General features: G+C 47.1%; 1 protein-coding gene across 2 annotated transcripts; it reads right to left on the bottom strand.

Moving 5' to 3' along the window:
- Positions 1 to 1,253: 1,253 nt before the first annotated feature.
- On the bottom strand, positions 1,254 to 26,420 carry IL2RB (interleukin 2 receptor subunit beta). Of its 2 annotated transcripts, XM_085569203.1 has the most exons (11): positions 14,895 to 26,420; positions 14,654 to 14,726; positions 13,352 to 13,449; positions 12,903 to 13,029; positions 11,316 to 11,430; positions 9,744 to 9,855; positions 9,067 to 9,215; positions 8,455 to 8,632; positions 6,591 to 6,687; positions 4,686 to 4,770; positions 1,254 to 3,331 (listed from the first exon to the last, which is right to left on the bottom strand). In XM_085569203.1, exons 1-11 carry the CDS (start codon positions 15,004 to 15,006, stop codon positions 2,504 to 2,506), a joined length of 1,974 nt encoding a protein of 657 aa, XP_085425329.1. In that variant the 5' UTR covers positions 15,007 to 26,420; the 3' UTR covers positions 1,254 to 2,503. The 2 variants fall into 2 exon arrangements, with proteins under 2 accessions (XP_085425329.1, XP_085425330.1); XM_085569204.1 differs by lacking the exon at positions 14,654 to 14,726 and having other exon boundaries at positions 14,895 to 14,968.
- Positions 26,421 to 26,521: the final 101 nt, after the last annotated feature.

The raw sequence follows: 26,521 nt of genomic DNA on the forward strand, positions 1-26,521 counted from the left end.
TGAGGTTTAACAAGGTGCCAGGTCCTGTTGCAACAGGGTTGCAACAGCACCATGCAGTGCTGCAGACTGGGAGAAGAGTGGCTGAAAATCTGCCCAGTGGGAAAGGACCTGGGGATGCTGGTTAATTGTGGCTGGGTGTGACCAGGTGACAAAGAAGGCAAATGACATCCTGGCTTGTACCAGGAATAGTGTGGCCAGCAGGAAAGGGATCATCTCCCTGTACAGAGGCCACACCTCAAATCCTGTATTCTGTTTTGGGATGCTCAATACAAGAAGGACGTTGAGGTGCTGGAGCATGTCCAGAGAAGGGCAATAGAGATGGTGAAGGGTATGGAGCACAAGCTGAGGGATAGTTGGGGCTGTTTAGCCTGGAGAAAAGAAGGCTCAAGGGTAACCTTATTGCTCTCTACGACTCTCTGAGAGGAAGCTGTGGCAAGGTAGAGGTCAGTCTCTTCTTCCAGATAGCAGGTGATAGATCAAGAGGAAAAATACTTCAAATTGCAACAGGGGAAGTTCAAGTTGGATATCAGGAAAAAATTTCTTCTCTGAAAGAGTGTTTAAACATTGGAATAGGCTCTCCTAGAAAGTGGTGGAGTCACCATCTTTGGAAGTGTTCAGAAAACAAGTAGATGTGGCACTTTACAATATAGTTTAGTGGGCATGGTAATATTCAGTCAAAATTTGGATTAGATAATCTTAAAGTTCTTTTCCAGCCTTTTCTTCTATGAAGAAAAATAGAAAAGCTTAAGAAAGTCTAAATGGGGACAGTGCAGCTTGGATTCTTGGCCCATGTAAGATAGCAAACTGCCCATCAGAGGCAAGGGAGTCAGTGTTTCTTTTCAAAGTCCATCTGGGAAGATTCTCAAAGTCCAAGAAACAGCTGGGAAAGCCTTGTACTTCCCTATCTGGGGAGCTGTGTCTCCTGTTTTCTCCTGGACACAATGGAACATTCTGTGTCTTGAGACAGATGGTGAAGGAACTGATGAGAAGAGAGGAATAGTTCCCAAAGCCCTCCCAGCAACAAGTAGGCTCTGAGCAGCTCTTTTCAGGTGAAATCCAAGCCAGTGGGTGACCCTGCACCTGGGACTCATAATGGCATTCAGGATGCATACTGCAGTGTCAGGTAACAGTGTAGGAGCAGGAATCTCAATGCTGGCACTGGCAGAGCTAGAAAAAAATTAGTTCTAGTTGACACTCACAGCTGTGACAGAAGTGTTAACAAGTTCAATATCCTTGAACTTTCTGGTATAAATTCTCTTAGAAGAGTTTTCAAGAGATAAGAAGAACTCTTAGGACATGGCTGGTATTTTCTCACCGCTGAAAAGTCCAGAAATATGTCAAGAAAATGGACAGATAGTACAAATGGTGAATGCAGGGATCTTCCTTTGCCTTACTACTTTTCTTCTGTGGCTTTTTCTAACCCAGATCAGGGCATGTAGAGGAAGAAGAAAATCTAAGTCTGTGCTATCCCCATTCTTTGCAAGTGGATTGAGGTTTTCTTTTCAGTAAAGATGCTGTTTGGTGGGTTAGTTTTCTGGGCTTATTCACCACATCTTTGCTGCTAATTAAGCAATGGTTTCCCTTGAGCAGTGGAAGGAATGGGCAGCACTGCTGTGATGTTTTCCACTTATACAGGATGTGGGATGAACTATTCTGCAATCAGCTTATCATAGTCAAATAACTGTAGTTTGCCAGCAGGGCAGAAAGGCTTTCGATTTCATGAAAAATATTGTAGCAAGAATGGGAAATTGTGTGAGTTCTTTTTACTGCCACCATCAAGCTGGAGGAAAGAAAGAGAGGGAGGGGATTTCCCCAGTATTTTTAACTCAGTAATGGGGATTTCTTTTTTACACTGCACTGCTTAGACAGCTGATGCAGTTGTGGCTCTGAGCCGACCTTAGAGACTTTAAGGTCTAGACTCTAAAGTCTAAAGCTTAGAATGTAATTTCTGATTAAAACTTAAAGTGGGGACATCATAGGAAAAAATCATACCCTTGCTCAGTCAGGAGGAGATGTCTCCATCTATTTCATCATCAACCCCAGCACTGGCTGGCAGTGCAATTGGCCCCTGTACAAAATCTTATATCCACATCTTCAGGCATTTCTCCATCCCCTTAGAGGTTTTTAGGCCAGTATGAGGCAAACTGATCATATGCCTGCTCAGCCTCAAAGCTGAGTGCTATTTTACACCAAAATGCAGAGCATGGAAGTGTTGGCACAGTCTCCTATCAGGAGCTGGGAAGGGAAAAATGAATTGGTGAGGTTTGGAATGTCACATGAGAAGTGTGAGGAGTTTCTATGCCATTAGAGAGAGTATTAACAGAGAAACATATTTGCTTATGAAGGTAAATCCTTGTCGGCTGGTGTTCTCCAGCCTCATTAGTGAGCAGTCCTGATGGGATTGATGCTGAAGTTACATTCATGTCCTGAGGAGAGGAACTGTCCATTTAGCCTTCCCTGCAGAGGTGGCCTTTCCCACCTCTGGGTCTCTTCCAGGCAGATCCTAGACAGAGCAATGGCTGTACTGGCTTTGGAGGTCCCTCAGAGAAAGGTAGGAACCAGTGTTTGGCACCTGGCTGGAGAAGGCTGTTTTGCTTGGATCCTCATCCTGTCTTTGTGTTAGAGGTGGAGGCTGGGAGAAGGAAGAGGTAGCATTTGCTGCTGGTGTGCAGGGGTCAGTTGGAGGGCCCCCCTTCCCACTCCCATCCATTACCCTGACAGTATCGCTGTCCTGCATTTCCAGTGGGTCAGGAGAGTCAGTGTCCAGCTGGCACATGGCCTCAGCAGGTTGTGAAACTGCTTTGTCCATAACCTTCTCATCCTGTTCCAGAACCACTGTTGGTGAAGTGCCTTCACTTGACTGGAGAGCCCCAGGAACAACCATGGCCTGCTGGGCTTCACCTGCTGTTTCTTCCACGAAGGAGCTTTTTCTGGAGCCCTGGGTTGCCTCCATACAGTGAAAGAAGTTGTTGGGCAACATATTCATGTCCTCTGCCAGCGTGCAGAGGTCTGGGGAGGGGAGAGTTTGGTAACAGTCACCATCCTTGCTTCCACTGCCCTCCTGGCTGAAAGGCTCGTAGGAGAAGTAGACCTGACAGGGCTCGATCTCAAAGGAGTTGGAAAGGTGGAAGAAGAAGTAGCCTTGGTTGGTGAAGCAGCTGGATCCAGAGTGCACACTGGTTTCTGTGGGAGGATCAGGAGTCAGGGTTCCCTTGGAAAGTAGAAACCGGGATTCCTGGTCATTCTTCTGCATCACCTCGAGCATGGAGATCTCTGGAATTGTGCTGTTCACACAGTAGGAAGATGTGGAGAATGGGGAGGAGAGCCATTTCTGGTGGGGAAAAAACACAAGAGAGAGACTGTGACTACCAAAGTATAGCACTCAGAGAGGAACCAAAGGTTTCTTCTACTGACAGGCCACAGCAATCAAGTGGCCTCTTTTCTGTCCAAGCAAGGGTTACCAGAGGTGGTGGGGAGGGAAATTCCCATTCATGATGTCTCATCTGCAGGATTAGACAGAGTATGTCATTCAGTCACATTGAGAGTGGATCTTGTCAGCCTGTGTTTTGATATTTCTGGAGCAGGGAATTTAAGAGGGAGAATTAAAGTGAAACAAAGGGAATAAAAAAGGTAGGAAAAATTCTTACAAGACCATAAGGTGAAGCATGAAAAACAGTATTGAGGTGCATCTCATGCAATCTATTCCTAGGTGCTGAACAGCTTCTGATATATACACATGGTCATATGCAGATTTCTTGTCTAAAGTGCTCTTCCAGGCCCCTTGTGCCTAATTTTTATAGTCATCATGAGCAACATCCTTCGGTGTATCATTATCCTTAAAAATAAACTGATTTTGATGACACCCGAATCCATTGCCTTTATGGCTTGTAGAGCAAAATTTTCAAGTTCTTTCTGCACTGATAAAGTGTCTTGACTGCCTGCTGCACAATCTCGTCCCCCTGGTCTGTACTCTTTCCCTGTAGTTCAAGCTTTTTAAGCCTTTTTACACCTTGGCTTTTCCGAAGCTTTGCTTTTCTGTTTCTCTGCAGTTTGTTTTCGTCCTTAAAGCAAGATGCCCCTTGGGATCACCTCCCACGTCTTGCATCTGATGCTCCCTTTAATGCAGCGCAGAATGGTAATTGTCTCTTTGCAGCTGCCCATACTCACAGAGAGCCTAGGGGAGGGGAATGGTGGAGTGGGAAAAGAAGGGAAACAGACAAGAATGCAAGGAATAGCTGAATACAAGGAATAGCTAAATGCTATCCAGTGTGATGGCAATTCACATCAGGAGCAGAGGAGAAGATCACAGCAGGAAATCTGGGGAAGAGCTGGGCAGCCTAGGGCAAGTAGGGAGCACTGAACTGTGAGGGAGGGGGGTCTTGAGAGGCCAAGGTCCCTCCTGCAGGTCCCTTATTGTCTCTCAGGCTGCCGATTATGGGAGCAGGATGATGGATAATTGTGCTTTTTGTGGTTTGCCATTTCTCCATTCTGCAATTAGAGATGCCTCGGCTGAGTGTCAGGTTTGAGAAGGTCAGAAAATAGAACTTGAGCAGAGAACCCAGCAGCTGGTGCTACAGGCACATATATCATGTATGCATGGGTAGGTCTGTCTGTCCTGGGCATGTGCAGCTGGATGTTCCCTTCCCTCATTTCTCCCCGCTATGGTTCCATCCCCAGCCCCATACCTGAATGTCACCTCCATGAACAGAAACAAGTGGGGGAAAAAACTTCTCAGGGTCTGGGATGTGAATCTTCAGGATCTTCTTAAACCTTGAGGAAAGACAGTGAGAAGGACAAATGAAGCAGGGCCTGATCCTGATCACTGTCACGGTGGTGGGGGTGAAAGAGTGCCCTGCAATTCACAGGTACTGCCCTGGCATGGGGGAAGAGGTAAAGCAAGGTCGAGCCTGAGGGCTGACCTTCCTCTTGAGTGGTCTGAGAGAGCCTAGTTGAGCCACGAGATGTATAGAGATGAGACAAATAAACCTGGCACTGGAAAATGCCACTGGAAAATTACCTCAGCCTTTTCCCAGGGGAAGGACAACCCCCGGTTTTACTGGTTTCTTCACTGCCTTGCCTGGTTACCTTAACCTCTCCACCCTTCAGCCCCTGTCCTGATGACAAGCTGAGCAGGCCTCCCTTGTTTCCCAGTTCCCACTGCTGTGAGCTGCTCCTTCTTTGTTTTGCTACCACCACAATGACTCAGGACCATGTAGCCTGAGCAGGGCCATCACTGGGAAAGCTCTGCCACATCTCTCTGCCTTCCTAGCAGGATGCTGCATGGCATAGCTGGGGCACACTGGACATGCAAGCCATCTGAGTGAGTATGTCTTGCATTGTCCAGAGACCTCTCCTACCCTGGAACCAGTGTGTTGTCATCCTGAGGCAGCATGGAGTCATCTAATCTTCTCCTCAGCTTCTCAGAGTGGCTGGATCATCTTGTCATCCCTTTTCTGAAGCTTTGCTGTAGGATGTTGTAAGGAAAAACCTTCCTGACCTCTGGAGGCAATCAGTGTACTCTCTGAAGCATCAGAACTTGCTAGCTCTTGCATATAAACTACCTTACATCATTGCAGATGCTATTTTTATTCATGCATGTCTAATCCTTCCTTGCATCTTACCTCAGCATTATTCTGCACTCAATTCCCCTAGGTTAATTATACTTTGTGGAGAAAGGAGGCCTTTTTAACTCCCTCTGTGCTGCACATCTAGAACTTCCTCAACTTTGTTTTATGACTCAGGGTAAAATAGTGACCAGTGACTTTCTCAGTATCCATCTTCCTTCAGCATGGCTCTCTCACCATCCAGCCTCTTCAACTTCATCACTGAGAATGTTTGTTCCTGCTCCCTGCCATGAATATCTGCACCCTGCTTCTTTACCCCTGACCTGAGATGAGAAAACCTGTGACTGTTTCTAACCTTGTGCCAAGCTGAGAGGTCACTGTTCCTATTATTGTGTTGAGTAATCTTGTGAGACACTTTCAGTCCCTAATAAAAGCAGTGCCTGGGTAGAAACACTGGCAAAGAGATCTTGAAGCATCATATAGGTTTTATCAGTGTGTGAGGACTGCACAGACCAAGGAGAACAAGAATTGTGCTCCTCACTCAGGAGTTTTGCCTGCAGGCCCAATGTCATCTCATTCTGCCTGGGCTCTTGATGGAATGTTTAAATGAGAAGGTGGTGGTAACCAGGCTTGCTTGGTCCTCACTACAGGGAGAGTTCTCAACCCAGTGACCTGCTTTTGAAGAGGCAATTTTGATGCATCTCTGCCAGGAAACACCACTCTAACCCCTGGGTGACAGATGTGCTGAGGCAGCTGCTTTAAATTTAGCTGGGGCATGGCACCAGGGCATGGCACCAGGTCACAGGAGTATGGCACAATATGACAGTGCTGGTGAAACCACATCATCTTGGGTGGTGTTATTTTTCCACAGGCAAATATCAGTCTCATAAGATTGGGCTATGAACCATACATTGATTGGCTTAAAGCCATCACTATCCTGAGTAACACCAGGTGAAAAATAATCTGAGTTTTGAGAATACCCACAAGATATAGAAGAACAGAAATGTAAGCTTAATTCTCAATTACCATTTCAGGGTCCCTAAGTTAATGAGGAAGGCAGTCCCAACGATCACAAAGATGAAGGTGCTCACTATTAGAACTGGCAGGACTGGCTGGGATGTTCCTGCAAGATGAGAAAAAATGAGGAAATGGTGTTAAAATCTAACCAGGATTCTGTAGGTAGAAGCTGCAGCCCCTTCATGGTTGTTCCAGGTAATCAAAGTGGGCCTTTGTTGTAATTTTATATAACATTATAATATTATCTAGAATTATAATATACAGGTCAGAGTATATGTGAGTTCTGCTGCTGTGTAGGATGCCTTTGAGCTGATACGGGTTTCAGAGTCTAAGCATTGCTTAACAGATAATTTGTGCTGAACAACTTGAACTCCCTGGTCATAACAGCACCACAGCTAGGGGTGGCTACAGATGAGGTGGCACAGTCTGCTAGTTGAAGTGTCCACCAACCTGTTTCATTGCCAAGGAAAGCAGGGACTCCTAAAACCAGCTAAAGTAGGGTTGGAGGCTTGAAACAGCATTAATGGTCAGTAGGGGAGAGGGACTCATGGTGTTTACTGGCCTCTAAGAAGGCAAGAGGATAAGGATAGAGAAGGTTAGGGGTCAAGGGACTGACTTCTTTCTTTGGAGAGGTGTAGGGAGGCATTAGAAGGCTGGGAAGATTACAGTTTTACAATATTTTAATACTTGGATTGTAGGGTTAAGACAAAGAGACTGGGTTCCCACATTTCCAGGGCTGCCAGCACTCCTCAGGCGTATTTGGCATCATCTCAAACATTCCTTAATCTGTCTCTTTCACACATATCTCCCCAGTGCACCTTTGCTTGGCCTTGCTATTCTGATGCCTGTTTCCTCTGCCTGCCTCTCATCTCTTCCCCTCCCTCGTGTCCCTGGGCCTGGTCATGCAGAGAATCTTTGGGGCAGTTAGGAGAGAACAGAGAAAAATAAAAGACGGAGGGGACGTTTTTAAGCACATTCTTTCTTTCCCTGTCCTTGAGATGCTACTCAGATCACTTTGTCTCCTCTGCCTCTGGTACCCTGGTTATCTTTGGGCCTTGGTTGCTATGACAACTGGTTGTGGCTGTATCCTATTCACTGACATCACACACTGTCAAAATTTGATCGCCACAGCAACAGTGCCCTTTCTAAACATAGCTCCCCTGTTTATACCAAGACCAGGAACAACAGGGAGGGGTTGAGCAGAGGCAGGATGGGGGCAACCTGAGAAGGAATAACCTCTACCTGCTTACTTTTTGGAAAAAAAATGACAGAGGCCACAGCCACCGACTCACTGAAGGGCACTGTCTTCCAAGGCTGGAAGTTCATAGAGTGACTGATGCAAATCTCAGCAGATCTTTTTTAAAGAGTCTTATCATGCATGTAAGTCAGTAAGTCTCTCCCAGTTTCCATGAGACTTTGTTTCCCAAGCTCGGGGGTTCCTCAGCTCAGGAGCTGAGAGCTGTTTCACTGCATTTCACTGATCAATGCCTCCACTGAACTGGCCATTTTAGGAAGCTGGGAGAATGTTCCCAGGTAACATTGGCATCTGGGAAAATGCCAATTCTGGCCACTGCTTCTGCTGGTTAGACATCTGGCCTTACTGCTCTGGGGAAGCAGTCCCTGATTTAAACCTTTTGGATTTTGCTTGGCTTCTGGAAGTCAGAGAGGCTTTGCTAGGGTCACTTGCCCTTAAGCTGTCATGCTGAGATGATCCCACCTAACTAATCAGGAGGGACAGTTTTCAACCTTTCTATTACTCTTTGGTCAACACAGTTCTCCCTACACATCTTCAGTTTCTCACCCTGTTTTGGCCAGTCTACTTTGTTTACCCTGAGTTCCCATTTTCCCCTCCAGGTCAGACTACCTGACTTACCCTTGTGATCAGCGTGTGTCCTCCACAGGACCGGCTTGCTCCAGTCACTCCACATGCCCTTGTAGTGGCTTCTGGCACTTGGCCTTGCACGGACAGCTGCCTCATATTTCGAGTTGGGTGAGAGTCTCTCAAAATTTGCCCACATCTGGTCCTGTTCAATGGGCAAGTTTGCAGCCTCCTGGGAGTAGGGCAAATTTGGAACATTGTCAACACCCTGGTTTACAGCATCACATACCCATCAGAAGATCCAAAGCCCTCAGAGAAGACTTGTCTCAAGTCTTTACATCACGCACATGGCTTGTTCACCCTCAAGGAAAATTCTCCTTTGCTTTGCTTTTCCCATCCCTTTCAGGTCTGTCCTGGAGCTGTCTGATTTTTTTTGTGACAGCACTAAGTAAAAGAGGATCCCCATCTGCCTCCTTGTCATCATCAAACACTGGCAGCGAGTGACACAGATAAAAGAGCAGGGGCTGTCATCCTCTCTCCAGCTTCACCAAAACTGGTCACATCCTGAGAGGAGGCCCAGGAGCAGGTCTTGGGGGACATAAACAAAGCCAGGATTCATCCAGGACTCATATGGTAACACGTCCCAGCTTCCCCCTCTGTACTCACCTCCCAGGGCTGACTCACGTGTCGGTACCGCACTTGGTACTCCCGCCTCCCATCCAAATAATGAGAGGAAATATTCAGGCTCCATGTTAGGTTGGAGGCGTTTTCAGTTATGTTAACCAGGTGAAGGTCTCCTGGAGGCCTCAGCTTTACTGGAAAGAGAGAAGTAGGGCTGATATCTCCATACTGTGTCCATAACATCAAGTTCCTGAACAGCAGGACATCTCCTTGAGATGAGTAAACTCACACAGCCAGCAAAACAAGGTCCCAAGCAGATGTTTTTCTTCTGTTTTAGTGAGCTGAATCCTTTCAGCAAAGACCAAAACATGCCAAAGCTGTCTTAAAGAAGGGTGGAAGCTCATAACTAGAGGGGGCAGAGGAAGAGCAGCAAGAGTTTCCATCCTTCCTGCAGCACACAATTTTCATGAGGGCAGGTGAGCTATCATTACCAGTCTGAAGCCAGATATGGGACAGGACAGGATGTGGCTGGCATGACATTGCATGACAGAGGAGCAAGTGGCAGGAGTTGGCATTGTGCTCATTGTAGCAGGGGACAAGCAAAAGACAAAGGCCTAAAATCAGCTGTGGGTGTTGCATAGGAGTGGATGAGGAAGGAAAATTAATTTTCCCAATCCTCTCATGGGGAAGCTTCAGAGATCAGAAGGCAGATGAGTACTCACTATTTTCAAAAGGATTGAAGTTTTTTATTTGCTCAGGTATTTTGGTTTTATTCTCTCCAGTGTGGCAATGGACAGACAAGCTAAGTCTGTCTGAAACGGTGAAGCACTGATTCTGCAAGGAAAATTAACTATTAGTGACAATGAAACCTCATGAATAAGCATTCAAATTTCTAAGCATTGCCTATGCATAAGATAATTAGGCATACTTGACAATAAATATGGAAGGTATTTGTGGCAGAGGGGCATAAATCTCAGTGGTGAGTGAGGAACCAAAAATTTGTATTTCATGTGGTTGAATTGGTTTTGTTTGTTTATTGGCAAGAAGGGCACAAAACATTGTGATATGCTAGTTTCTTGGAATTCCTGTATGTGTTGACTAAGCAGGAGGAAAAGTTACTTTCTATGGGTGACATTTATTGAGAAATTTTATTTTTACCAGAACATTTTATGTTCTCTGGTAAGACTGAAACTGCATTAGTATTAAACATGACACTTGAAATGCAGTGATGCTGAAGGGCCATGTACATCATACAGTACTGAATAAGCAACAGAGAAATTAGCTTGATTAGAAAGAAAAGATATATATCAGCCCTGCAATTTGTCTTTGCACATGATATGCAAATGTATGAAAGCTTGTCTGTCATTAAAACTGGTTGTGACTTTGCCAATAAAAATATTAGCTCAAATTTGGGTGGGTGTTTTCTGAAAACATGGGAACTGCAGTGACACTAGATGTGACTGAATAATGGATCCAAAATAAGACTGATTTAAATAAAGAATAATAGTTAAAATATTTGCATCACCATTAGCTCCAATGATGTGTTGCATCTTCCATTAGACACATCTAACCACACTTCACAGTAGATAATGATCTGGAAAATGGTATTGATAATTTCTAGGAATATGAGATCAAGAGGTGACCTCAGAGCTGGTGGTGATGCCCATCCCTCCTCAGAGGAAGGGATTAGGGCCAAACACAGGTGATTGAGATGTGTGTTGCCCTGTTCTTTTAAAAGTTTTCAATACCTTCTAATATTTACATATTTCTACTAGAGTTTCTCACACACTGCCATGTAAATAGTGATTGTTTTGCATTCCTTTTTGTGAGGAGAGAATTGATAGATTGTTAATTTAACCAGTGTAGTTAAAGAAGTGGCAGTTTCATCCTCCAATCCACTACCACTTTTAGCATTCTATATCTTGCGAGGTCAGAAATAAAACTTCCTCTTTTCCCTCTTTTGCATCTAACGTAAATGTGTGAGTTATTTTGTGTCGTAGTGCGACAGACGTGGGACACTGCATATGATCTGTCTGTCCTGCATCTGTTCTGCATGTGTCAGCACAGAATGGCCCAGCTTACATTGAAGCCAGTCCCTTCTGCAGGGAAACCCACGGGAAGCACATATATCAACAACACACAACACCAAGCCCCATCCCAGAGCCAGACTCAGGGATTAGCTTTGGGCTTTTTATACTACCCCTGGATGTTGCACTGCTTATACACCCAAAATGAATATATATAAATCGTCTCCCCTTTGTCATTAGCCAGGACATTCCAGATTAATTACTCACATTAACATTTTGATTGAAGGTTTTGATGCATCTCCTCAGTCCTGTCATATGCTCTGCCTTGGGTAATTTGCAGTGCTTCTTGCGTTTTTCAGGAGAGGGGTATAACTCCAGTAAACTGGGAAGTTATAGTTTTGTAGTTAGTCAAATATTATGTAACACTAAAGGGCTTTCAAAGCATTTTACATCCTATTGTATTTGCTGAACAGGTTACAGCAAAGATTTAATCCTACTTTTTCTCCCCATTGTATCACCCAGGCAAATTTTATGTTCTGGCGCATGGAAGTCAATACACCCCAGTTATTTCAAGGCAAAAATAACAGCAGATTTCCAGTCAAAGATTTCACAAAATCCTCTTCCTATCTTCTCTGCTTCCTGTTGATATCAGAGGGCATACAGAGCCCAAATGCACCTACAGCAACATGGCCCTGGAAGACAGGTGCCTGTTTCAGCCCCTCTAGGATTTACAGGTCTCCTTCCAGACACTGACAGCACTGCAGGATCTCAGATGCTCAGTGACATGACATGTACCTTCTGAGCTAGGTCACCTCTCAGTCAGCCAGGACAGTACATCTCAAGTGGCAGCACAACACCCTAACCTCTCTTCTGCTCTGACTAGAGAGCGCCAGCTGAGCTATGGCATGGGGTGTGGCAGGGTGGAGAACATCTGTGGGGTTGCAGCTGGGGCAGTGTCTGACTGAGGTGCCTGTTCCAGCTCTAAGGTCAGATCAGGCCTGGGACTCACTGACAGTGGGGAGGGTTTTCTTCCTAGAGCCCCAGTCACAGAACTGCACAATTCCACATCCAGCCCCAATTCCAGCCACAGTCTCTGATTCACACCCGTGAAGCAACATCAGTGTTTTAGCTTTCAAGGGCCATGCACCACCCCCAAGGTATATTTGTCCATCTAACCCAATTGGAGGTGTCTGTATGACAGTGACAAGTAACCCACCCAGTGACAGAATCACACTGAGCCTCTCCTTATGGCAGGCACCCAGGGCAGTCCTGGGCTTGGCTGGTGAGCCTCTTGTCTGCAGATGTCCTATTTGGAGATGACAGACTCAGCCAGCCCCCACAGCAGTACTGGCCAAACAACTCCCCTCTGCTGGGAGGCCATATGGGAGAGGAAAACATCATGAACTGGAAGAGATTAAAGAGCCAGGGGAGAGAAAGAAGGACAGTATTTTTCTTCATTCATTATTACTCAAGGTGCAACATCTCAGTTCATCCTGGCAATCTGGCCTCTGTATGGCTTCAATTACATCCTTCTCCAGCCCCATCTCTATACATCCTCATTTTCCATTGAAAATGCCTTTCAGTCCCAAGGGTGTCTGCCGAGGAAGAGGGATTTTTTGAAAAGTGAAGTTCAGATAGAGCCATGGAGCTGAAAAGATGTGTTGTGCTAGACAGTTTGGGACAGTCAGATGGCAAGCACTGAACAGTGGCTGCCAGCATCTTAGCCCACATGGAGATAGAGACAGAGTTCAAGACAAAACACCTCAACTCTCTCCACTACACCTGGGCTGGGAAGGGGAAGCCTACATTTTTGTAAAGCGGCATTGTTTTCCCTCAGTCTCTGCAGTCACCTACCTGTCACAAAAGCCTTTTTTTGATAAAATCTCCAGCTGGCATGGTGCTTCAGCCAGGTCCCTGCCCGGGTCCCAGTCACAGAAGAGAGCTGCCCGCGAGTCATACCAGCAAGTGAGGCTAGAGGCACCTGCCAGCAGAGAAGAGACAGACAGCAATGTGGCTCAATTAGCAGTGATGCTTGGCATTAATGATCACCCCAGACAATGCTGCCCCATCCCAAACTACTGACTGAATTCTCTGCTGGACTCCAAGTAAGAAAAGCAGTGCCACTCATTTCTCTATATCCTTGTAGGCTGATGTGCTCATCAGAGACCTGTAATATTGCAACCTCCTCTGGCTGCAGTCACAACACAAACATTGCGCTGCAGCATACGTGGCGCACACACTGCCCTGGCTGACTGCCCTCCCTGTTCCCCCAGCTGGCACAGGTGAAAAGAATCACTTCTTACCTTGAGCTGAGTCTGATGCCCATGAGGGAGGCATGAGGCTGAACAGGCAGAGGTGAGACAGGAGCAGCAATGAGGGCTTCATCAGTACTGGCAACACACTGAAAGAGAGAAGACACCCCCACAACACAACTCAGCAACGGAACTTAGGGAGATGTCGAGATGTCATCTCGCAGGAGGCATCCACTGTCCTAGGATGCAGTGCCAGTCTTCTAGGTTCAGGAACTCATATCCCTTCCACTCTGTAGTCTGCACTTTTCCCTCAGCACCTGACTGTTCTCCTGCCTTGGGTGCTTTGTTCAGCAGTGAGGCTGTTCACAGGGCAGCACAGAGGCTGATTGCAGGAATCATGTCTTCTGAAAACGCGTGAGTGAGCGCACAGCAGTCCGTGCGCCTTGTCTCAGGCTGCCTGCTGACTCAGGTAGAGAGTGCTGCCTCGGCTGTGCACAGCTTGTGCTTTGAAGAGCTTCTTTTTTTGGTAAACCCTAGGGCTGAAATAACTAGGTGCTTGCTGAGTAAGAGGGTCCCTGGATGCAACTGACAGAAGTTAGTTGCAGAGCTCATGGCTTAGGAGGCAGATTTGAACAGAATGTTTGGGACAGGTGGGGGAATCAGGGAGAAGTGTTTATCACATTCTAGAAAGTCAAGGCTCTACCATAGCTCACAAACTGTGCATCATCCTCTCCAAGTAGATCTTTGCTCTGCCTTGGAAGGAGTCATGATTTTAGGCATATCAGAAAACTTGGGCTTTGTAACTAGGAAACTCAGCAGCAACCCTCATCTATTCAAAGCACCCAGGGAGCCTAGACAGTCTGGCCTTACAATCTTCTCATCCAAGTCTCTCTCCCCATACACCCGGACAGCCATACTTTGACATCTGCCTTTGCCCACAGGAGAAGGAACCACCCTCACCTCTCGCCAACCCTGGAGCTCAGGCAGAGCTGAGGAAAATAAAATGGAAGCCCCACTGGACCTTGCTGGGACTGCCAGAGGGGTGAGAAGAGAGGGTTTATAACGGGCTGGCATGAGCTTAATACAAATTCTCCTTGTGATAAAAGATTAGGTTCAGAGAAAGAAAAACATGATGACAACACATTAGCAGACAGGGGACAGAAAGAGAGAAAGCAGGCAGCATGGTTGTGAGATGTGGGGTATGATTTGAGAGGATTGTGGAGAGACAGAGAGATAAATATGTTCTCAGCCCTTCCCAACAGCGAGATCAGTTTGTCAGATTGAAACTCCTTCTAAGATGCTTTCAGATCAGCCACCCTCCGTGTGGGAGAGAGCCGGCATTACCCCCTTTACCTTCCAGCTCCAGGCAATGAGCAGTCCTGACGCAGGGAGTCCCTGGGGTCGTGAGGTTGGACGGCAGCAGGTGCTGAATGTCAAACAGTGAGGGGAAGAGAGAGGGGAAAAAGGGAGAGTGATGAAGGCAGATATCCTGGCTCAGTGCATGTCCATGGGAGAAGAGGTGCCCACAACCCAGCAGCTCTGCTCCAAAGCTGTTTCTCTCATGTACGCATGGTCTCTGTCTTCTCCCTCTCACCTGTGCGCAGGAAGCTGCTGCTTGCTTGCCTTGTCAGACTGAGACAAGGCCCCAGAGTATCGAAAAGGCTAGTAAGGCCAAGAATAAAAAAAAAACCAAAACCCAACCACATTCTACTTCCTGCTGATAAAGCAGTAGATGCAAAAAAAAACGGGTTAGAGGGATCAGGTGTTAGCAATTCTCAACATTCTGGGACCAGTTTCAGACCATTGCTGGGAAGCAAAAGAGAGAGCAAAAAGGATCTCTTGGGATACTGGCAAGACCCATAGCTTCCTCCTTTAGACACCCAAATGGATCACTCATATTGCTCTCAGGGTCTATACAAGTTTACAGATCACTTTGAAACTGGGGGCAGGAGTCTGTCTACAGTAGAAATACCACTTCGTGAAAAATAGCTGGAGTTGCTGACCTGAGCAGCAACACCTGAATGAAACCAGACATCATTGCCCCAGTTTTAGAGGATCCATGCTGGGCCACAGTGGGAATAGAACCAGGTCAATGCTGAGTGTGAACAAGTTTGAGGCACACCCTCAGACTTGCAGATGGTGTGACACCACAAGAACACCCATCCCACTGCCTCCCTACCAAGCCAAACACCCCATTCCACAGAAGGAAGAACCACCCCTCTCTGACCTGAGCCTTGCAGCTAGTCCAGCCAGGCAATGCTGCCCTGCAGTAGCTGCAGTGCCTGTTTGGCATGGCTTGTCCATTCAACAGGCCAGAAAAAGAGACAAAAAATATTTTCACCTTCTTCCAAAGCTTCCTATGCCCTCACCTTTGCAGACAGATAGTCCCTTTCTTTGCCTTCACATCCCAAGACATGGCAGATGTACAAATTCAAACCCACAGCCTGATGGTTGCCCAGTTCACAGATAGACACGGACCTGCAAACGTATCCTCACACCCCTTTCTCTTTTCCATACAGAAACAGAATTCTCTGAAGTGCAGCACATCATGTTTCTTGTCTGATCTGGGCTACATAATGATGGCTGCATGATGAGAGTCTCCTCTTACATGTACAGTGGGCACCACACTCAGTGCTCCTCATTTTTCTCTCCTAGAGCATCTCAAGGCCCAAGTTCAGGTTTGGCAAGAAAGTTTTGATGACCAAAAGTTGCCAGAGGCTAATCTCAAGTTTCCAGGCAGTTGTTTGAGGACTCTATAAACCTGGAGGATGGGGACATAGTATAACAACAAAGTGATCTTGGATTCAGGTAGTGGAAAAAGGGTGTAGGAGGAAGATGGGTTCTTAGTCACAGGAAGCCCAGCCCAGAGACTGGAACTCAGAAGATACTAGAGCTCAAAAAGAACTAGTGGTGGAGAAAAACACAGTTGTTTGAAGGCAAAGCCATTTTGCAGAAGACTGCAATAGCCAGTCCTCATGGCCCTTTGTGGGAAAGCTTTACAGTTGATCCAGAACCAAGCACTCTCTTAGCCATCAGTAGTGGAATGCAGCACCTCTTTCTTCACCACACACAACAAGGACCAGGAGTCTTGAGAGCTGTCATTTGAATGCATCTGAAAACTCTTGTCAGGCCAGGCCTGGGGAGGACAACTAGGGAATCAAAACCAGCCAGCCTCTGCTGAAGCAGGGGAGAGGATGGGCTGTGTGTTCTCCTGCTCTGGTAACTGCTGGCTGTGCATGCTGCACCTTGAAGGCTCTCATTGCAATGGAGATGTAATGGCATGGATCATCAGGCCACAGACCACCTTTCCCAGGAACTCTGAACATGAATGCAGCTTATTCTGGCACAGAAATTCTCAGCTGAGGCAATGAAATTCTCTGTAAGTTATTGGTATCACCACCACTGTAGCTGCAATGGAGCATTTGTGTTAACGATAATTTTTCCTGTTTGTCCTTCAGGCGAAAGAAACCTGCACTTTCCTTGAGACTAGAGATTACTTTGGGAAAACAAATGCACAAAGCAGTTTTTTTTATTGTCCAGCCTATCAAGGAAAAAAACTCCACTGGTTCTCTTTTTTTCTTTTTTTTTCTTTTATTTTATTATATATATATATATGCATAAAAATCATATGAGGTTGATTGTGCACTATGGCATCTGAAATAGTGGAAGAGGAAAACTTCACATGTTGTCAGTCCCTATAGGAGATAGGTGGCTGATGTAGTTGGAAGCAAGGATGTGTGTGATCAGCTGCCTCTCTGGAGATTGTTTTTTTTCTAGATTTGTTTCTCTATGATATATTCTTGTGCAGATTTTCTGCCATCTAGTAAGGACTGATGTCACATTGAAGACTTTCCCATGGAGGGTCCCAGTAGAAAACCAGCACACTTCTGTAAAGATATCCTTGCTCAATAAGGGATATATACCTCTTTGTCAAGGGCAGCTGGAATTGACTGACTTTTCCATAACTATGAAGGGAGAGGAAATGATCTGATGGATCAGCTACGACAACCAAACCTCAATATATGGAGACACAAAGTTCCTCAGCATATTTTTCTTGGAAACACAGTTTAAAATGTATTGAAGCAACAACTGTGTGGCATAAATAAGAGAAGGTTTCCTCCAGAGACATGATAATGGCATTATGTCCAGACCCCACCTGGCATATATAAATTATGCTTGCTATCAGCACAGTTTTTGAATGTGATTGCCCAAGATGTTGTGCTACTGAGAATGTGGCACTTTTTATCTCCTTCACACTGATATTGTTAGGAATTGCGCCATTCGTAACGTGAGAAGCCAAACAAAACCACACTGTCAGCAACACATGCGAGGTGTTCTTGTCTTTACCTTCCTGTCCCCATAATGGTGGCTGAGATAGGTAAACTCTGCACTTAGTGTTGTTGTTCAGTGTTAAAGTGTCAGGTAAAGGTGTGATGATGGAGGTTTGATTAAAGGTGTTGCTACTTGGTCCAGATTGGTTTCAGGGGCAGCATAAGTTTTAAAAATACTCAAGACAGAGGCATGCACAAGACTTTTTGCCCTCACACTGCTTTCATTAGAGAAAAGGAGTGCTGCTGAAACTGCTCTTTTTCAGTTGCGCGTCCACTGAGAGTCTCTGCAAAATGGCAAAGGTGAACAGGGGAACAGACACAGAGAAACATGAAGAGCAAAAACATTGAGTGGTGTCAAATTCACCAGCTCATCACATTTGTTAGGCTGGGGACACCCCTTCCCTTTGCTGGCTCTCAGTGGGACCAGAGTGCCAGGGTAACTGGGATGCCTTGCAAACTGCCCAGCTCACCGGGGTGAGCTCAGTGGAGGGCTCAGCAGATCCATCTCGGTGTCCTGTCCCCATGGCCATCTGGAATGGAGCAGTGGAAAGGGCACAGAACCAGCAGGAGGTGAAGAGATGAGGGCAGAGATGCCCTGATGGCCACTAAAGTTCGCTTCCTGACAGGATACACGGTGAAGGTCTCTAGAAGCTCTGCAAGCTATTTCTGGTACTTTCCAAATAATGTTGTTTTAACTATAACCTTTGCATTGAATTTCCTGCCAATCACATGCGTGCGCTTCTCAAAACTACGCTGTTGTTCTACATCTGCAGTTATTTTCCCCTTAAACTGTGGTTCTACTCCGAAAAATGTCTGTAAAAATGGCCTTGTGGGAAACCACTGCTCAGTGTGTAAGTGAAGTCTTTATTGAATTTGTTCACATTACAAGCCTTTAAGAGGCTTTACTTTGTATCAAAACAGCAGACTTGGGCTGATGTGAGAGAAATGTTTTCCCTCTTGCTCCATGATTCCTACAGATATTGCTGCTACAGGCAACACTGCCCTCAGGTTAATCTCCATCACTGTGTTTAAATGGAGAGGCATTTAAGCAATAGAGTTGAAGATTCGGAATCGGGTGTCGCAATGGAGTAACAATGCTGGGCAGCAAGTATTAAGCCTACGTATAGAGTAGATGACATTCCTGCATTTCTTTCCTTCCAAATTCTGCCCTACAGAGTTTCCTGATAGACATGCCTGATAGAGGCAGTAGACGTCAAATATACACCTGAATACACAAAATGTTCAGAAGCAGGGATTCCCTAGTCCTGTAGGCTATAGAAGAACATGGACAAAAGTGGTAGGAGTCTGTAGCATTCGAAGGCACCTTCACTCGAGGCAAGTTAGAGGCCAGAGGTGGGAGGTGATGGAGGAGGTGTTCACTTTCACTCCTTGACAGTGATGGTCAGAGCCCTAGAGAAGTGGGGGGGAAATGGTGGGAGGGAGAGCATGCTATTTTCAAGCAGTTTCACTCTTAGCCTGCCTGGCTGTGAACACACTGCTATGATTTCATGAGGAGGAGCACGGGACAGTCACAAGATGCTCCTGCTTGGGACCTGACCCCTGGCTCCTCATTATGTTTGGGTTTGACTAGATGGTGTCAGGACTTTGGCTGGAGGGGCTGGAGCCTAGCAGCAGAGCATTAAGAGAGCTCCTAGGAGTGGATGCCTGTCTCCCTGATGAGTGCTCATGGTGCCACAAGGGCTGTTCAGACCCAGAGTCCCTCCCTGGAGACTCTCAAGGAAGACCTGGGCTGTCACCTTGCACCTGGCTCAGCAACATGGAGGAAGACCACTGCCTACACCCTTGTCTGAGCCTGGGGACATGGTGTCTGAGGCCCAGCAGGCATTTGAGCCACAGCAGTGTGGCAAGTGATCTCTGTCAGCTTAATCATGGTGCCTGTGTGTGCAGATGGTCTTAGTCTGGCACACTGTGATGGAAAATTCAGCAGTGGGAACTGGAAGGAAGGTATGCACCCACGGGACTATTATCATGTGTGTACAGCTCTCACATCCTCTCTGAGTCTCAATTTCCACAGCAGAGAAAGGACGTAAAGGACACCTTCCCATCTTCAAAAACAGATTCATAGACCAGGCTCTGGGTCTTGCATCACAGCCAGGTCTGTAGGGTCATTATTGACTTGCAGTATTTAGACATGCCTCTGCAAATCCCAGTATTCTCCTGGCATCGAATACTGAATATGCACGGCTAGACTGCCTACAGAACTTGCTCACAGACCTGTATTGAAGATGGATTGCTTGTGCAAGTGACATGCTCTACAGGAAGGCAGCACTGGACACAAAGCAGTCTTATGCCCAAGCAAAGTAATGAGCTGAACGCTGGCTGATTTGTTATTCAGCATCAGTGGCTGCTCTTGTCCTTGAGGGAAATCATTACCTTATTACCTGGGCAGTCTTGGAGAGATAAAGCCCTGCTCTGTTTTTCAGCCTGTCAATGTGTTACATCTCTCTCTGTTTAAAGTTAGAGGGTACAAACCCTTGACAAGCCTAATATGAAGCAATGACAGCTTCCAGACCTAATAAATTGAGAAGAATTTAGGGATTTATTGTACATTCAAAATTGCTTGAAGGCAAGACAAGATACTGTAAGGAGATTCTTGAGAATAAACCCTCAGGTATTTTGATTATCAAGGCTTCCTTCCAGTTTAATCACATTTCCCTTCCTTCTCAAGAGGAAAAAAATCATTACAGCCACCACCCCCATTCTGCTCAGAGCTCTCCCTGCTCCTCCGTTTTCTTCAGCTCTTTGCCTCAGCAGCTTCAAGAAAGGGAGTTAATTAGATTGTTGATTTTGTTTTAAAATATGGTTGGTGATGTCATGCTTATCCAAGGGCCAACCTCCTACTCCCCCTTAAGCCCTTCTGGGGGGTTACTGATTTGTGACTGCAGTAATTATTAACTTTCATGTCATTAAAATGCCTGAACAGAAATTACTTGTTTGGAGGCAGCTTCCTGCCTCCTTACAGCTCACTGCTCAGGAGCTGCATTCCTCCTTCTCCCCTGGGCTCAGCCAGAAGAGCTATTTTCCCTCTGCTCTGTGGTTCCCTGGGTTCAGCTCTCCCCTCATTTGCCCTCTAAGGTTGCTGCTCCCCACCTTGGGAGGCAGAAGGTCTGATGAGAAAAGCCAGTGTACTTGGGTGTAAGGAGTGGAAGGGAAGAGTGGTGCTCAGGTGGACCACCTGATCCAGGGACTTGAGGGCACTTCAGTGCCTCAAGGGATGTACCACGACCTTTTGAAACAGCTCAGAACACAGAGTTCCCCAGCCCTGCTGGGAGCACACCTCTGCCAGAGTTTTACCTCTGGGATTGCTCCTCTGAGGATTTTCCTCCTGTGGAGCCCTCCTCGGAGGTGAACTGCCTGCAGCAGAGTGGCTTTGTGGCTTCAGGAGGCTGCACACAATTGAAAAGACTGGTTTGTGTCTATGGGCAGGCAAGGCTGCATAATGGTGGAGACTGCTAACAAGATCCTGGAGAACCACCACTTGGAGGAAAAGCAAGCACTGTGGACACTACTGTTTTCCTCACTGTGGTCTCTGAGGAACTGTAGACACTCCTTGAGAGATCCAACATGGAACCTTGTCCATGTGGTACCTGCCAAGTTCATTGCCATAGTACAAGATCCAAGCTGCAGCTCACCTCATCTGCTCCACAGGCTGTGCTCCTATTTGGGAAATGGGATGTATATGTCTCAGGGAAAATGGGACTTAATTCACTGAAAGACACACAGGGTTACATTTTCCTCCTCTTTTCTTTTTGACTGATATGCATGGGCAGGGGAGAAATGTCATTTTGTGTATCACTGTTCCCTGTTGCTCTGGTAGCTCCCACATAAGAGGCAGGAAAGGGCACAGAGCATGAAGCAGCTCAGAATTTCACCCTCCCTCTCCCTGCAGTTGCAAAGAGCAATTGCACGGGGCTGGGAGGGCTATTTTGGGCAGGTGCTGTGCCCTGCAGTTGGAGCAGCCTGTGGGGAAGGTCCGTGGGGGCACTGCCCTGTGCTTGCACCTGAGCACACATTCGAGCACACACACAGAGCACAGTTCAGGCCCAGGGGGGAAGCATGGGGGGCATCAAGCACTTGGCTCCATTTGAATGCTTATTCTGGAAACAGGTCAAGGACAGCACGTGTCCACAGGCACCAGACTCCCTTCTCTTAGCCACTGCCCACTTAGGTGAGGCTTTCATTCTAATAGGAAACATGTACTGTTGCTTTTATGTTTCAAGGACGAGAGTGTCACTACATTTCTCCAGTTCTGACTTTCGTGCACCACAAAAGATCCCCCCCCTTTCTTGCTACTTTCCCCACCCCCTTTGCAGGCAGCACGTTCCTTCATCAGAGATGCTCAGTTTTCAGAGGGAAGGTGGCTGATGGAAAGGACTGCTCAGGGTTTTTATCCTTTTGGTCTTGGAAATGATGCTGGCAGGCTGGTGCAGCATCTCTCCCTCCTTCCCCCTCCCCTGCCTCAGCCCCCTGGTGGGGGAGGGAAGAGCGTGGGCGGTGGAAGGAGCTGTGGTCCCCAGATGTGTGAATTGTTGCCGAGTACAAATCGAGCACCACGGACAAGCCGCAGCTCAGCCGAGAGCCATCGCTTTGGGCTTTCGTCACTGACCTTTTCCTCTCGCCCTTCTCCGTCCTCAGCTGCCCTCCCACTGCTCTCCCTGCACTTTGCACTCTGAGAGCTCTCTGCATGCTGCTTTGAACTGCTGAGGACTGGCATAGGAATGTAAAGGAGGAGAGGGGAGTAAAGAAAAAAAAAAAAGACCTGCAGCAGAGAGAAGGCTATGCATTCATCCTCTCTCCATTTCCTTTGGGCTCAGGTTGCCATCCTGCAGGACAAGAGAGTCGTGGGCTGATCCAACTCACTACTGTCCCTGCCTGGTCTACCCATTGAGCTGAAGGCTCAGATGCTCTGCCTCCATGGCTGCAGGATTGGGGATGAGGGAGGAGAAGGAAGCCTGTCTGAGGGTCAGGGGAGTGCTTCAGTATCTGCCATATAATGAACAAATAGAATTTTAAAAAATTAAATTGTGTGGTACAGCTGTCAAAGCCTGCATAATTCTCTAAGACAAAAATAATGCCACCAGCACACCACACATAGAAAAGTGGGAGTTGGGGCAAAGCAAGGTCTTGAGAAGTGTTTTGAATTGTCTGTGAAATAGTAACCCTGTGGACCCTTGGCCCTAAAGATCTACTGAATTGCTGGCTGTGGCTGCAAGTGACAGGGCTTTGTTGCCTGGAATGTCCTTCCCAGTAATATACCCCATTCCACTATTTCAGGGAAAGAACTGAGGCCATGTGGGGAGAAAAAAGTGTCTGTAGGGGTCAATGTGAGAATGCCACAAACCCAGAAAAGCATGTGTGGGACAAACATAATGCTGTGACCATGGAAGATGCTTGCTCTAGGGCATTGTTGTGTCAAATACCTGGAAAGTGATCAGGGCTTCAGAACAGGGATCAGAACAGTAAAAATGATGCCTGCAGGATGTGAGTCAGTTAGATAAGAGACCTATTGTCTTCCTTCTTCCCCGTGGACCATTTCTTCCTCTGGCTACTTCAAAGTATTGCATCTGCCCTCAGGAGTGCACCTGTGAGGCTTGGGCACATCTGCCCCTCAGGAGTGCACTGCAGCTCACACTGGCAGTGGAGGCACCTCTGCACTTCTCCGTCCCCACCCACACTGGCAACGGGTGCAAGTGTGTTAAAATGAATCCAGAAAGAACACAGACTCCTGCCTCCCACTCACCCGGGGCTCTATTTACAACCTGCCCAGGTAGATGGGGAGTTCCCTACTCCTTAGCTTCTCCAAGACGAGAGCTCTACAGCCTGCTCCCTCCCGTTTTAACTGCTGCAAAGAGAGAAAAGTGCACTGGGAAAAGTGCGAAATTTTGCAATAATTCACAGGTCATTTGTGAGTTAAGTGACACAAACTGAAGAGACTGGGTGGTCTGTGGAATGAGAAACTGTCGGAAGCCTTTGATTTAAACCTTCTGCCCTGGCCCTCACTGTGGTGTAACTGCAAGGCAAGAGATCACAGAGAGCTCGTGGGTGAAGGAGAATGCATTTCATTAGATGAGGGAGCTGTGCTTGTACCAAAGAGGCCTGGAACCTCAGCACCCTCTGCCCACCTCCTGATAGCATCTTCAGAGCGAGCCAGGCTTGCAAAGGGCAATGGTTTCCGTTGTCAAGAAGGTGAGAGATGTCCATATGAGGTTGGTCGGTGTGTTGGCATGTGTGGGTATACCTGTGTGGGTGTGCACCGAGCTGGCCTCCGAAGCCTGGCGTGACTGGGCAAGTGCCTGCTTTGCCACTGTGGTCAGAGAAGGGCCACACCACACGAGGCAGTGGAACAATTGCCCTCAAATGCAGCTGTGCCCCACCATCCACATAGCCTTGAGCAGGGTCCACATCCAGCCCTTCAAATCCTGGTAGCTCCCTGCCAGCAATGGGAAAGGGAAGTTGAGAAAAAGGGGGTCTGGGCAGGCTGAATCCACTGCTGGCATCTGGCTGCAATGTGCTCGATGGAGGGAGGTGGCAGCTCTGCTTGTGCCACTGGGCAATGCTGAATGGGGTGTTGCATCACCCCCTCTCCCTCTCTGGACCCTGGGAGATACACAAGACTGAGGTGTGAATGAAGCAGGCTGTCCGGGTGGTTTGGGAGAGGAGAAAGGAGAGCTGCAGCAGAGGGGAAACTTGCTCCAGTACAGCGTGGCAGCCCCTGAATAGTGCACTGGTGTGGGGCTGATCTTGCACCACAGCTGGCAGCTGAGGCAAGGCCAGAGACACTTCCTGTGACTGCCCCTCCTGTGACAAAGGCTCTGAAGGGATGTGCAGCCAGGTCCTGCTTTCTTGTGCTTTCTGCTCTCCCTGGTGCTTTGGGTGCAGGCACATCCACCTGTGCCCACCTGCAGGGTCAAAGGCCTCCTTCATACTTTTCTTGCCCTGCTTCTCTCTTCCCCTTTCCCACAGCTATCACAGAGCAAGGAGCTATTACAGCGCCTTCAGCTTCTCCTGACTTGTCCCTGGCATGTGCTTCCTTTCCCAGGGACAGCACCATGTCCTGCACTTCATGTCCTTTCTCCCACTCCCTTCCTTTCGCATGTGCAAGACTATGGATCTTCAGGAAGGCAGTTTGCAGGGACAGCCCTGTGAGAGATGCCTTGAACAAACTTCAGACATGTCCACAGAGCCTTTTGCAGCAGAGTTTGGATCAGTCTTTCAGCACAAAATATAGGCACAGCTCTGGGGTAGTGCTGTAGCTGTGCATCCCAGGGCACTTTGTCCAGGCAAGAAATACTGGCTGTCCCCAACCCCTGAATCACATTCCACAGGGCAGCTCCATTCCATGGCCTGAATGAATGAATGAATGGTCTCATGGCCTTCTGGGCATGAGTGCACTCACTGGCAGGGTGGCAGGGCTGATCTGACCCATTCTACACCTTGTTCCTTCAAAGCATTGCAGGGTCCATGTTGCCTGAGCTGAGCCTCACCTGCAGCAACCCCCTGGACAGGCATTCATTCATTCATGGTGTGATGGGTGGCACCAGCTACACACCCTGCCTGTTACCGTGCATCTGAGCCCCAAGGGATTTGGCTGAGGAGACTCTTTAGGTGGCAAGCTGAAAGGCTGAATCATAGAAAACTTTTCTTGGAGATCTGGCTATACATTTCCAGTCCCCCCTCCCTCCCTCTTTCCTTTCCTCACCTTTTGTAAGTGTGACAAAGTCACTTCCAATCTGCCAGCATCTCACCTCAAGGAACAAGAACATGCACAAACACAGCCACTACACTTCCTTAGGACACATTTTTATCTGCTTCCTCTGAAGTAAATAAAAAATGGGAAGAAGGCTGGGCTCTGATGTGACAGATTATTGCATTTACTAGGATATATATATAGCTCTTGCTCTGGGCCTGTCACAGGACCAAAGAGGCCTGTAGGGATGTGTATGATTATGTATTCCACCCTTTGCCAAAAAAAGTGTCTGGTACACATCAAACCACAGGAGAAAATATGTGAAGGCAAATGAAACTCAAAACAGAAGGTCCTATATGGGCACCTGGTGTTGCTCTTTTGCCTATCCTTCTACCTCGGCAGGAGTCCCCTCAGTCCAAAAATGATAAACAAAACCCCATGTACCTCTTTGACTCGGACTGAGTCCCCAAAAGGCATCTCCCTGTCCTTAGGGTTCTAGCCTTCTAGATCTTTCACTCAAGCTTACAGGTCTCCAGTCCCTGCTCATGTCTTCCCTTCTCCCTCAACTTTATGAGCAATTACTACTTGTCTTTCCACCTCTGACCTGAATCTCAGGCCTTTCTCATCACACACAGGTCTTCCAAATATGCATGTCCAGCTTAACTCTGGAACTCCCACTCATTCCAATATTAGGAAGCACAAGTGTCCAATCAACAGTTTACTATCCCTCCTACACTGTACTTCCTGGCCTTCAGCTCTTGGCAGAGAAAAGAGAAATGTCATAGGGAAAACAGTGCTTACCAAGTACTTGATAGAAGAATGTGCAAAAAAATTTCATAAGATAAAGGGATCTGATCTCCCTTAAGAGAACTCCAACATTAACCCAGCCTTCCTCCATATGAATAAGTACTTGAAGCCTATTCCTACAACGCACTGTATTGTCCTGGGAGTTTATTTTGTAATCTCCAAAGAATACTTTTCTTAATTTGATGAAAGCTTTTTCAGCAAAAGGGAGAGGGTTGTCATAATTAGAAGTGTTCAAGCAGTTAATATTTTAAGGTAATGGTTATTCACAAAGGAAACAGATACAAGATTGCCAAGGATTACCCACCAAAGTTTCAGAGCTGAGTTAAACTTTGTACCTGCCAATTTCAGGCCAGTGTCTTTTCTACCACATCATTC

Source organism: Lonchura striata, chromosome 1A (genome assembly GCF_050655825.1).
Source record: "Lonchura striata isolate lonStrDom1 chromosome 1A, ASM5065582v1, whole genome shotgun sequence".
NCBI classification, from domain to species: Eukaryota; Metazoa; Chordata; class Aves; order Passeriformes; family Estrildidae; genus Lonchura; species Lonchura striata.

Coding starts and splice junctions, on each gene's coding strand:
- IL2RB (XM_085569203.1), bottom strand. CDS start 15,006: ATGTGGTTGGGTTTTGGTTTTTTTTTTATTCTTGGCCTTACTAGCCTT. Junction 9,216..9,743: donor CTTCAATCCTTTTGAAAATA/GTGAGTACTCAT, acceptor CTCTCTTTCCAG/TAAAGCTGAGGCCTCCAGGA. Junction 6,688..8,454: donor GACACACGCTGATCACAAGG/GTAAGTCAGGTA, acceptor CTCATCTTGCAG/GAACATCCCAGCCAGTCCTG.